The sequence below is a fragment of the Dromaius novaehollandiae genome, chromosome 2, assembly GCF_036370855.1.
Source record: "Dromaius novaehollandiae isolate bDroNov1 chromosome 2, bDroNov1.hap1, whole genome shotgun sequence".
Lineage (NCBI taxonomy): Eukaryota > Metazoa > Chordata > Aves > Casuariiformes > Dromaiidae > Dromaius > Dromaius novaehollandiae.
In genome coordinates, this window is record NC_088099.1 from 2,015,762 (window position 1) to 2,029,242 (window position 13,481).

Genomic DNA, 13,481 nt, shown 5'->3' on the forward strand with positions numbered 1-13,481 from the left:
TCAAGGTGACCCAATTACCTGCATCCAGGCACACAGCCAGAGGGAATGTATGGGATCCTCACACTCTACTTATGAGGCCTTGTGTGTCTGATGAGGATGTTCCAGAGGGCCAGATAAATCCTTCCTGGTCCAGTATAACCAGGGGCCAACTGCTTCACAAATAGCAAAGGTGCCTCAATGTTTGGCCGTTTTACTGGATGCTCCATTTAGATGTTTAATCCATGGAAAACTGGGAGTATTCAATGCTCTCTCCTGATTCCCTCCAAAGTACTTTATCCCTGAAACTGCACGTGTACTCAAACACTTTGATCCTTGTATAGGATCTCTGGGAGATACGTGGGCAGAAGAGCTCCAAGGACAGAGGCATGGCTTTGTCTGTGGCATTACAATAGCGGTAGTCTACAACACTTATGTCATGAAACTGAAATGGATCCAGTGGTCTTTTAAGGGGTTGGCAGGCTATGCTGACGGGTGAGATTAGCAGCGTATGATGATAGCAGTGTATGTAAGGGCCTTCTAGATCAAGTATCTGCAGAGTTTCTGAAAGCTGCTGATTCAGATGTTGCAAATGACATGTTTGAAATTAGCAGGGGCAGCATTTTACTGTTCCGAATGATAAGCAATGCCAGAAAGCTTCTGTCACTAGCTCTAGTCACTGTCTTTATTTTCTTCTTTTTTAAGGAAAGATACCACTGAAAAGGCTTAATAGCAGGGAGAAGGGATATTTTTGGAAGGCACGAAACAGTCACTGATTTACAAAGCTTCAGCTTCCAAATGATTAGGCACTGACCACTGCTTTTTGCTGCACAACTCTGTTCCCTTCACCCAAGGAGGTACCGAGTGCTTCAGATCCCCACAGTCTGGACAGGAACAGTGGTGAGAGTCAGCTCTCAAAGACACCTAAATTTAGCTGTGTAAATTTGTGTTTCTGCACATGTGTTGAGTGGCTCCTTCATCTAGCATCCTGTGGGCACCAGTCTATTGCTCTAGAAAAGGATGGGGGGAAGATTCACGTTTCAGAAGCCAACTGAGCTCTTTGAGCACCCCACAGAAGCACATATTCATGAAAAGCAACACTTTTTCATGCCATGCCCAGTTAACCATGGAACTTATTGCCACAGGACATCCAGGAGGCCACAGACAAAATGGGCCCAAAATATGCTGTTCAAATTAATGGAAAAAAGTTCTCCAAATCCTGCCCTCACAATGCGCCACAGCTGCAAACTGTTGGAGGGCCGTAACTAGGGACAAGAATTCTCTTTGTTGGCCAACTTTTATAAGCTGTCCCTAAGCACCTACTGTAGGCCAGCAATGGTTGAAGATGGGGTACAAGGTGACTAGATCTGACACTTGCCTAACAATTCTTGTGTTCTCTTATGTAGTAAGTATTATTGCTGTGGTTATCCATCAGACTTTCTCAGTAGACTCTAGGCATGAACTATTATCAGCAGCACCTCAGTAAAAGGTGCTCAGTGTTTACAGGAATGAACTAGACTTTATAGGCACAAACTGAGAGCTACACGACAGAGCTTCAACGAGACAGGCCACGCTGCCTCCTGTGCCTAAGGGAACTTAAGAAAGTTGCAAGGAGAATGGCCAATGTCGGTCAGACACAAGGTTCTTTTAGCTCTCTGCCCTGTCTCCTACATGCTCCAAAATGGATGCCTAGAGAACAGCATAGGAACAGGACAAATATACAGTGATATACATATATACCTATCCATACATTATGTAGTAAATATGTGGTAGTGCTGAATACACTCTCCTGACATTGAGCAGCCTGTGGCTCAGCGACTTAAAACACGGCAGACAGACAAACGGCTGGTGTTTAACCACATTGCCTTCCTCAGAGGATGAACACTGGCCAATCTATTCCCCTTCCTTCCCTTGTCCTCCTGTCTCGCTAAACACCGGATGGAAAATAAACAAAATAGGGCTGCCTGCTCAGGGCTCTGGGGTGGGAAGCCACAGATCTCTCAGCCTATCTGCTTAGAGGCAGGGAGACTTTTTGGGACAGCCAGAGGGCAACTGGAGATGGGGGCTGCCCATCCATGGCTCCTGGGGAGGGAGTGCAAGAACAAAATTTTTCGTGGTCTCTGTTGCACCTGTGAGTGTTTACCTCATCTCTTAAAAGCAGAATATGAGAATTCAGGGAAGCAGTCAATAGTTTGGTGGTGGTTTTCAGCACAGCCCCAAATGCATAAAGAAAACCACCATATCTTCCCACAATGTGCTGCTAGGACACCTTCCCATGAAACTCCCTCCTCCATTTTACTAAGTGGTTGCCTTCTACAGACCTGCCATGCCCAGGAGATGGCTATTCATGGCAGGATTAATGCTATGTCTGCAAGGTATTTAGGGAAACATGCTCTGACAGCTAGCCACAGTCTACCTGCTTCCCTGGCTGAAGAGGGGACATCAATCTTCAGGGCTGTCAATCCAGCGTCCTTCAGCAGTACTAATTTTCCCTTAGAAAACAACCCAAAAGCAATTGCTCACTGGGCAGTTACGAGCTGTTAATTCTCCTGGCTCTGATGGCTTTAGCATACTTTGCTAATTTCAGAAAGCGGTTTCCTTACTTCTCTGTGTGAAATAATCCTATTTATATGTTTCAGGAAAAGGTAGCGAAAGACACAAACTTTCTCTGGGGCCCTCTGTATGCTGCTTTGGTCAATCTTATAATTATCCCACAGTGGCTAAAAGGAGAAAACTGCACACCTAAACAAACACACATGAACATATATATGTGTGTGTGTGTACATGCACGTGGATGTTTATTAAGGTGTGTGTGCATATATAGCTATCTATAGATATATGCCTATTTCTAGAGATAGCAATACACACACATATATATATATAGTCACAGACAGACTTTTTTTCCTAATGCTTCCAAGGCATGATTTCTTAAAAGTTTCTTTGGTTACATCTGTTAAGATGCTGTCTTTCAAAATGCTTTCAAAATGCAGCTGTTATTGGTGATGGAATGATGTTATTCCCGGGAGGGGGGGAATAATAATAGAAAACAATCTCTCTCTAAAGATGACTAGTCTATCTTGCCAAATCCCCTGATTCTGACATCTCTTGACACATTTACTTAACAAAAAAAAAAAAAAAAAAAAAAAAAATCAAAGGAAGGTTTATTAATACCAGTGCTTCAGAGCCACTCTTGGGTGTGAAAGACAAGAGGTCTTGTTCTGTGAAAGTCGTCACCCAACTGAGAGAAATAAGGTCATTCCTCTTTTTTATTTCCACATTGCTTTTCATACTGGAAGGCCCGAAGGACCCATGGTGGATGTATGCGCATTGTTTCCCTTGTCACCAAAATGCAGCCACCTCTGCACTGCTAAGCAAGGCAGCTGTGTAACGGTGTGCAGCATCAGCCGATGAGGTGAGTGCAGGGCTGGATAGAGAAAAATAACCTCATGCAAACACAAGGTCATTAATAATAACAATAATAATTAATAGTAGATGATTTTGAAAAGCATTTGGCCATCAAAGTGCTGTTCCAAGGTTGGAGGAAACTACTGTTTTTTTTTTTTTTCTGGTGTTTTTTGCACTGGGCAGTCATCACCTAAGCAATACCAAGTAGTCCATTTAATCTGAGCAATAAAGACAGATTTTTTTTTCTTACAACTACGTATCATTACATTCACCTCTGTATAGCCAGAACAAAGAAAAAAATAGTGGTAAAAAATGACTAAGGCATGTCTACAGAATAATTAAGATGACAAACTTCAGGCAGAGCTGAGAGCAGAAATCCAGTCTCCTGTGCTAGGACACCTTATCTAACGCTCCCCTCATCAGGAAGCACTTCCAAGTTCCCCTTCTGTGAACTGACCACCTCTGCACTCAGGGGACAAACAAACACACAGACACACACGAAACCCAGGACAACAGACTTGGCTTTCAGCCTTCCTTGCCAGCCTGGGCCGCAGAAGGTCTCTGTTTCTTCCTTGTGCTCCTAACAAATGGACAACCCTTTCTTCTCTGTACCCTTCCCCTGAGGATTTACCTTGACCAAGTCCTGGCTGGGAGCATGGGAAGTTTAAAAGAAAGAGCCTCCTTTCCTAGGAAATGTAGGAGACTTGCTCAGATGGAGAGATCTGCAGCAGATGACTCTCATGGCAGGGCACTACTGAGGAAGGTGGGACAGGGGAGAAGACTTCAAAGAGGTCAAGAAACTGACACCACTTAGTAAAGCCCTCTTGGTGTGAGTGAGATACTGAAGGACTCCATGACCTGTTCCAGAAACCTTCCAGAAACCTCTTGGAATAAAGTGGTTTTTTCCACCACATGGACTGGGAAAAGATGTGTGCCACCACACTTGTTCTAAAAGCAAACAACTTGCACCACTGAGATAACACACTTTGTTTTTAAATAGCTGGAGCTGCACCTGAGCCCTGCAACCTTGTCTGCCCCCTGAGTAGGTGATAACACATTCAGATGCCCAAATAACCTATTTCCTCACTAAACCACCTCATTTAAATGTTGCTTCACCATTGAGGGGGAAAAAAAAAGAAACCTTCAACAACAAAAACTATTCTGTGGCTGGATTTAAAATTAGGAACATTAATCCCAAAGGAAGTGTGTGTCATCTTCAAGTCTGCTTCCCATTGAGAAGTTTGTGGTTAGATATTTATCTCCAACCATCTGAAAATAACCATTACTGCAGATGATCAGTCACTGATACCATACCCCATATCCAAGGAGGACATCTTCCAAGCACCACTGAGAAACAAGAAGTTTCTGCTAAATACTTTGCACATGGCAGAAATAGAACAGCAACCACGTGTGGGTGGAAATGTCTTTCTCTGTGAATGAGGAAGGTCACATCCTCTCAGGTGATTCTGTTGACAGCAGAGGAATTACTTCTGCATTAAGGAGTGAGGCACTTGGGAGACATTCAGGAGCACTAGAGACACCCAGCTGGGCTCAAACCCAGACAGAGAGGCAAGAACTTTCTGCCTCACTGTGTGCCAGCTACTCCTTTGGAAATCCTTTAAATTTATGTAAAAAAAAAGGCTTATAGATCTGGCATATAGATAGATACATTTTTTGCCCAGGAGCATACCAAACCCTCTCCATTTTCAAGTGCTTGTTAATTCCTTTTCTAAATCTGGATAGTGTCATTGCCTTGAGGTTGTAACTACACCAGAACTAATTCAAGATCTGTACTTATGTGTTATCTTGCATTAACAAAGGGCTTTGTCCCCACCCATCTCCAATGAAAAAACTGCAAAAAAAGCCCTGCTCTGTGGCTTATGCCTTTGAATCCAGATGTTCTGCATTCAATAACTACAGAAGCAGGGTTGCTACTGGCTTGATAGATTTTTTTGCTCTGTGCTTGTGCATCCCCTAGCAGAAACAAGTGCATAGGCACCGAAACAATTAACAATAACCCGGCAGCAAAATTGTTGAGTGATGGGGGAGTCTCTATGGCATCAAGCACAACCTTCAACAACTTCTAAGTGCCCCTGAGCCCTTTCCAAATTTCTCCCAGCTCTCTATACAAATGAGATCATGGAAGCTGGAAGAAGCCTTCCTGCTTTGAGGACAATTTCCTGTTCTAAGAATTCCCCATCAAAATGAAGGTGTACCTTTGGCAAGCTTGGATATGGTTTCCAACAGGAGGCAGTAGGCTAGACCTCATCAAGGGTTTAAAATGAGACAGTGCTCCTTAGACTAGCCCCAGATAAGACCAACGCTTCATGCTGCAGGCACAAATGCATTGCCTACCCTTTCCCTTGTTTCGTTGGTGAGGAACTTGGCACATTCACTGTAGTTTGCCCAGGTGCGGTTGTTGCCTGGGACCAGCTCCCAGCTCCCATTCAAGTCACACCGGCGATAAGCATGACCTGCAAGAAGTAAAAGAGAAAGAGAGTAGAAATAGGAACATGGAAGAGCCATTTGGCCATGTGGGGCCAGACCTGGAAGAAAAGGAGAAATCTCTTCCAATCTCATCTCTGCATCATCAACCCTGATGCCTCCCGCCTGCTTTGAAGCTCAGCTGCAGGAACACAATTTCCATCTCATTAACAACCTTATCAGTGTTCTAATTGAGAAAATCCAGGGAGTTAATAACAAGTTATACTTCAGTTTAGGTCAGGATAGTGGGTCTAAAAACTAAGGAGAAAAGTTTTGCGAAGTCCCAAAGAGCAGAAACATCCTCATACTTGCAGCTCTCCCTATGAAAATAAACAGTGATCTTTATCATGCTGCTCCTGCTTTACAGATCTAGTGCATCTCAAGGTAGACTTTCTATGGCTACCATCCTCATCGTGATGGAGAAAGAAGAGAAATCATGGTTTCATCTTGGGATTTATCTTGTAGATGAAACCATCCATGTTCAGATGTCTATGTGTCGGTACCATTACATGGATTGTGTGTCAAAAGCCCCAATACAGTTAACAGATATTAAACCAGTCAATAGATCTAGCTGTCTGGTGACTACAGAAGGAGCCTTTCTAGAGACATCTACATTTCAGAGTTTCAGTCTAACTGCTGCCCTAGGCAACTTAACCAGTAAACATCAGTGAGGTGGGGAAGACATACGCTGTTGAGTTATGGAGGAACGAGTGATGGATCACCCGTTCCTCCTGACCTATGAAGTGAAATGCATCCACACAGTGTCTCTGCAAGAGATCATCACTCGGGGTTGTGCTGGCTTGGCTCACTGTCTTTTATAGAGAAGGCAGGACTGACTGCATGAAAACAGAACACACTGAAATGTCATTTCTTTCTTTTTCTGAAAATGGTGACAGTGCTCTGCTGGGAACATTTAATCTTAATTTTCTGATTTTTTGGTCTCTGGGTGCACAGCTTTGCCTGAGAAAAGATAAAGCTTTAGCTTTGAAAATACACTAAGGAGCGCGTGTATGTCAATTACTTTTCAAAATATGCACAGACTTTGTGGCACCAGAAGCAAGCCAAGAAATGCATGCCCTGAGGGAAAGTGAGATACGGAAGAATGCGCATGTTCTGCTTACCAGCACTGTTCTCAGATACCCACCATAGGGGGCTGGACAGAGATCAGAGGTTAGAAAGACAATACTCGTAACAAACTGGTTGAATAAAGAATATAAATTGGAAGAGTACATTGCAGATTTCTATTGCTGCCCAAAGTTTGTTGTGGCACAGAAATAGGGGTTTGTAACCATGCAAGACTACTCAGTTGTAAGGCTGTAATCGGTGCCTATAATGCCTAGTTATCTTCTGGATGCTGGAGGTGGAGTATTTTTGACTGCTGGGGTAAAAACAGAGCTTTTCTTTTCTCTCATTACATGATACACTGAGCACAGGACCAGTGGATGGAGCAGGAAGGCCATGAGCAGAGCAGAGTCCATTTGGGGTTTGAGAAGGAGTGATATGGTTGTCATTAAACAAAAATACTGGCTGTTTCTTTACTTCCTTTTCCATAACTTTACTCCTAGCTTGGATGGGAACACCCAAGTGTGGGGAAAAAAAGGCTGCTAAAGAGGGTTTTTAATCCTCCCAGACCCTGAGGTCCTTCCTTACCCCGGCTTACAAGGCTTTGGTGGCATTCAGGATAGTGTCTTACCTTTGTGGTTGAAATCGTAGATGTACTCTGGACATGGCATAGCCACCACTTTGCCCGGCACACCTTCAGGCCAACAGACAATACCATCCCACTCAGGAAGACAAAAGCCATCTGTGGAAGAGACACAAATACAAAAAGGAGTCACTTGACCTGCAGAGGTAAAGGCCTGACAGTAATGCCGCTGCTGCCCCACCATTATGAGAGGGATCTCCATGAAAAAGCCAATGACATCATTACTTAATTCAAGAAAACTGCTCTTGGGCATCACAGCAATTTGTGTCTTAGTGCTTAGCTCTGAACAGCTCTGGTACTTTTGGAGAAGGTGTAGCTTCTCCCAGGTTTTATTTCAAAAAGATATGATCAGACACAGGATAATAGTTGCGCACTCTCTGACAGGGGCCAATACTTCTGGAAAGGTACTTTCCCTTGTGGGCTGGAAGAAATAGAAATGGAGCAGGAGAGAAGAGTGGGGAGCAAGAGGACCTGAACATTGTAGGGCTCCAGACTTGGCAGTCAGGACTCTGTAGTCGACAGGGCAACCTGAAGATACCCAAGGAGAGCTTGGTTGGTATAGCCTAGATACTGCAGCACAAGCTGGAGCCTGGGCTCATGTACCATACCAAGGAGCTAAGATATGCAATGCTATGGCTAGACCGTTGTGAGTCTCCAAGCTACCAGTTCAGGATTTTCAGAAAGGTGCTCATGCATTACCTTACTTCCTAAGCAGCAAAATGATGCAAACTATATATCCTGAATATTTTTGTGTCCTTTCTAATCCTTTTCTTTGATGACTGTGATAGTCCCAGCTTTTGTCTCCCACCATATCACTCTGATGTCATCCTTTGCAAGATGTGAGCCACATGTTGATTGGTTTGAAGCTGTAGACATGCTAATTGGCTGGCCATACACAAATGCGGGTTGGCCAACCATCTGCAGTCAAACACAGCGTATGGTGGCTGAAATTCTCAGCTCTTTCCTCTGCTTCCTCACTGCTTTTAGTCTCTGCCCCTCACTCAGTCACTGATTTTCACAAATTAGGCAGAAAGTGAATGGGCTGGTAGAGCGACTACCTGAGCTTTGTTTCCTTAAGAACACAAATACCCTGAGGGCTGTTTATCTCTATCTGTTGTACCACTTTTCTTGGCCAATTGCCACTTCATACTCTTCCAAGAAGGGAGTGATGGGATGGTTTTTAGTGGATTTCCTTTAAATCATCCTTGGTCTCCCTTTTTGTTCATCGATTAAAGCTTAAATACTCCTGAATAAGAAATCCTATGCTCCCCCATACACATCTCCCCCTCTCTCTGTGTTTTGCAAAAATCTGTGATGCATGTGCTGTTTGCAGGGAAAAGCAGAGAAACAGACTAAGAAAAAAGTTATTTATTTCTCTCCTTTTGTTTTTGCCTTTTTTTCTCTCCAAAATTTATTTGGAAAATTAATGAATATATAAGAATGTATTTAAAGTTCTTTAATTTTCAGTTTGCAGTTTTTCAGAACTTGAAAAGTAATTAACCAGGCTTTTCTACCAACCCCTAGCTATGAGAAGTTTCACCTCTTTCCTGCAAAAATGTGTTGAAATGCTCATGCCTCATGCCCTACGCAAGCATAGGGACTAATAGCATCCGGGAAGGAGTGGTCTCCGGGCAGCTACACCCGCAGGGTTTCCGTCACCTGCCCCTCCAGCAGCTGAGACACCAGCGTTAGAGCAGACTGCAATGGGAGATGGGCCGCTGGCAGACCCGACAGTCTCATGTTCCTAATCAGCTGTTTATTCCGCCTCTGCGGGACAAGGCCAGCCATTGTCCATATTTAGAACTGCTGAGACATCCTCCAAGCTGCCTGAAAGATGTGGGAATTGACCTCATTTTCAACACCGCTTTAGAAAGAGGGAAGTCAAGCCCAGATCCCCACCTCATATATCCTCCCTCCTCATCAACAGACAAATTTCTGCAGCTTTTCATTTATAAGTTCCCAGTTGCACGAGGGGAGCACATTCATGTTCAGACACATATGTTCAAGCAAGGGCTGCATTTCCCATCCTTGAAGAGTTCAATGGGTACCATGCACCCGAATTTAACTGCGTGATTATATACGCCTTTGGATTGGGCTGCACTAAGTGCTCCCTGGGGTAAAAATCCAGCTTCAGTAGCGCGTTTGAATGAAAAGCAAACACTGGTGAATCTGCCCCAGCTCCGCTTTAAGAACAGCCTTTTCCCCTCGTACTGATGGCATCCCGTCAGGGAGTTTATCAGCAGCGTATAAAGTGTCTGATGGGAGAGAAATTGCATGGGAATCAAATTAAAATGGAACCACTTGCTCTTATCTGCAAGAGTTCCATTATTAAAGAAACGAGAAATACCGCCAAGCTCTCAGGATGTTTCATTAATATCAAAGCTAGTGCCTTAGCAATCTTTCAAAGGACCTGTAATTTATCCTTTATAATGCATATGCTTTCACAAGATCAAATAACAATCCAGGCTTGCTTTGAAGGCCTTTAGCTAGCGTGGTTGCCCTCAAGGTTTGGGGCTGACAGTGCTCAATTCAGTTTACTGGTATTTTAGGACATTAAAAACAACAGAAAAGCTCACCATTTATCAGCCGACTTCTTATCTTTAATTTAGTGCTTATGAAAAGGACCAAACTAATGACTGCATATCTTCTAAAGCATTAACTGGGAATGGGACAGGGGGGCTAAAAATCCCTGGCAGTGGTGCAACAGAAAGGAGGAAGGAGTTTATTGTGCATTCCCTGTTTTGGGTCACATTAGGGGAAGAACAATAGTAAATTTCCTATTCATGAAAACCTTGTAACTCCTACACTTTGGCTCATTATCTTGCAGGATAACTTACACCCTGAAAAACAATTTATTTGTTTTTTAGTTCTCTGGAAAGATCAAAAGGGAAGGAAAAAAAGCCCCGCAAGACTTAGACCGGTACAAAGACTTAGACTGGTACAAAATCTTATTATCTCTGAGTTCCTCTTGTAGACAAGAAAATAAATAAAGATTTAATTCAGCCTCCTCTTACTTAAAATAAAACCAATTCTTTTTAATAAATAAATAAACTTAGGAAGAAAATGAAGGCTGCTTTGAAACAACATTGAGAAAAAAGATTCATTGAAATGTCATGCTCTGAAAGTGCCGAGATAAAAAACTTCCACTTATCTAAGATTTTCGGAATGGCTCACAAAGCTTAGCCTTCATTTTTTAGCAGTTTCATTCAACATGATAGTGCAAACTTTGTCCAGAAAATACTGGTTTCAAAGCATATCTCATGATACTTCCTCCCCATGCTGTACAAGCACACACCCCACACATTTGCCATGTACTCATTCAAAAGAAAACTGATGCTTACTGGATAACAGAGTAGGCAGTTATTTCATTTTGGGTACTTTAACCGAAAAAAAAACCCCAAACCAAGACAAAACAAAACAAAACAAAACAAAACAAAAAAGCAGAGGGCTGAAGACACTGAGAAGGAAACACACTGAAAACCAGAACTGCTGCATTTTCACATGAGCAATCTGAAGAATCATCAGCTGCCCCAGAAATCTGAAAAAGATTCTCCTTGTTGCCTCTTGCTGCTTCTGAAATCTTACGGTGTCCCAGTTTATCCATCTGTGGCATTGATTCACTAAGGCCATATGAGGATCTGGTGGGATTCAATCTTCAGAAAGCATCTGAGTCTCCCCAGTGAAGGCAAAAATGAATTTGTCGTCGTTGCCATGAACTGTCATGAATTAGAGAACCATCTTTAACCTGTTTTCACTGTCTCCTTCATCCCTTCCTTTCCTCTCCTTGCTCCGTGCTTCATAGAACTATTGCCCCATTTTAGCCAGTTTTGAAAGAGGGGTAGAAATCTTGGTCATCATTTTCCTCTTGCAGATTTCATTGAGGTTGACAGTAGATGGAGGCATTAAAGGACCTGGGAGCATTTGGCCACCTGGCCATCAGCTTTCGTGGCCTGGCCAGTGCGCTGGCACGTGCAGGGCATGAAAATGGGCACAGAGTGGCACTTTCTTGCTCATCTGGGGCAGCCCAGGAGCAGGGGAAGGAAATGCATGGGGAGGAGGGTTTTTATGTTGTGGGGAGGAAGCTGGGGAGATGTGCGTGGAACAAGCCAGGTGCCCCCGGACCTGCTGGTGGCAGAGCGGCTCGTGTAGCTCTTGAGCTGGCTGCAGCACTGAGACACTTGGAAAACATTTTTCAAATGGAAATATTCACTGAAGCCAGGACCAGCCACACTTGCTGACGGCTGGAGCCACATTCCTTGTTTTTCATGCAGCCAAAAGCTGTTCCTTCCTCTGGATCCTGCATGTTGTCCCCGACATGAGCCCCACTGCCCTCCTCTCGCTCCTACCTCTAGTACCCCCATCCTTCAGGCCTGCAAACCCTAGACCTTTCCCACATCTCTCCCTTCCCACTGTCCCCTCTGATCTGCACAGCCACGTGTGACCTTTATTATCACTTTCACTAAACTAAGACCACACACGTGACCCCTGGGAATGAATTCTGCATCTTCTTCCTCCAGTGTTCTCCTGTTTTACTCACTCTAGAGATGATTTAAAAGCAGAGCTGGTGAAAAAATGGGGAGGAAAAGTAATGTATATTCCATTGGTATTGTGCTGGAATCTAAGCAAGACTTTTTGTTTTTTTGTTTTCCCAAATATTTCCTCCAAACATTTTTGCTTGGTTTATAATAATATTAACAGTACTAACAACTTGGCTTCACTCTGCTATTTTCCTTTTCTCCTGGTCAATTCTCAAAAGAGAACTACACTCATTTACAAGAAGAAATCTGAAAAATGGTAAAGAGTTTCAGGAAAACAATAAAAGTATCCACAAGCTGACAACTTTTCCTGATGGTTTTAATTTAAAAAAAAAAAAAGAAAGAATCCTCTTTTACAACCTTTTTTATAACTTGCCATTAAAAAAATAAAAATCCACCACCTGCGAGCAGCATGCTTCTGGCATGCTAAAAATAAATAAGTCTCTCCTGAGATGCTGTTAATGATATTCAGTAAGCACAGATAACCAAAAGGGGTCCATTTTATTGTAAATGCTGACTGAAAAGCTCTTGAAGACTTTTTTTAGTGAAAAATAGTTTGAGGATTCAAATATGCTGTTTGGATCGATGCAGGTGGGCAGGTTTGGGATGCAAGGCGTTACGTTCCAGGAGACCTGGAAATGCTAAAAATTTCTTTCTTTGGAAGAAATAGTAGAATTCACTGAAGATGTAAGCCAAAAGGAATGCATAAACTTTAAGAAAACCAGTAAATCTCATACATATCCCACATCCTAAGTGTATCTTGGATGTGCCCAGCAGGTATCAGTCATTCGGGCGACACTGAACTGAGGGTATGGATATGGTCTATGTCTCAGGGTAGCTGCATGTGTGTCAGAGTAGCTCCTCTGAGTTCAGACACGGAGCTGTGAACACTCGTGGGTGACCAGCTTGATGGCAGGTAGGGTGGGAATTGCACTGGAGCTTCTCATGTTGAGAGGACACCCCTGACCATCTCGGTGCAGAAGAAAGGGGTCGTGAAGGATATCCTGCGGGGCTGGAAGCGAGGCAGGGCACAGCCCTACTGGGGGTATCACAGGCAGTATGCTGCTCCCGTGTTATCAAATCGAGGGACAAGCGGCTGCAGGCACCGTAGAGCCCTGTCCTGCTTCCCAGGGCAATCCTGACAGCTCTCCAGAGGCAGCCCAGTCTGAACCCCAACCCAAGGGGGGGATGAGCCACATTTATGCTGGTTTTGCCAATACTGACAATACCTTTTTCTTGTCTGGAGGCTCTTCAAATGCCTCATGCCTCCCTTTGTGCTTCGCTAGTTTGGTGCAAGTTCAGGGAGACACAGTGATTGTACTTGTGAAGAAAGTGAGGACTGCTGATCTGCTGACATGCAGACACCAGGTGTTGGC

General features: G+C 43.7%; 1 protein-coding gene across 3 annotated transcripts in view; it reads right to left on the reverse strand.

Annotated features, from left to right (window-relative positions):
* Nucleotides 1-13,481, reverse strand: part of PTH1R (parathyroid hormone 1 receptor) — a 137,705-nt gene that overhangs the window by 39,185 nt on the left and 85,039 nt on the right. For all 3 annotated transcript variants that reach the window (XM_064505642.1, XM_026095997.2, XM_026096008.2), the window contains 2 exons: nucleotides 7,559-7,669; nucleotides 5,737-5,855 (listed from right to left, as the gene is read on the reverse strand). In XM_064505642.1, coding sequence (XP_064361712.1) covers nucleotides 5,737-5,855; nucleotides 7,559-7,669 — 230 coding nt within the window. The remainder of the gene's footprint in view (nucleotides 1-5,736; nucleotides 5,856-7,558; nucleotides 7,670-13,481) is intronic.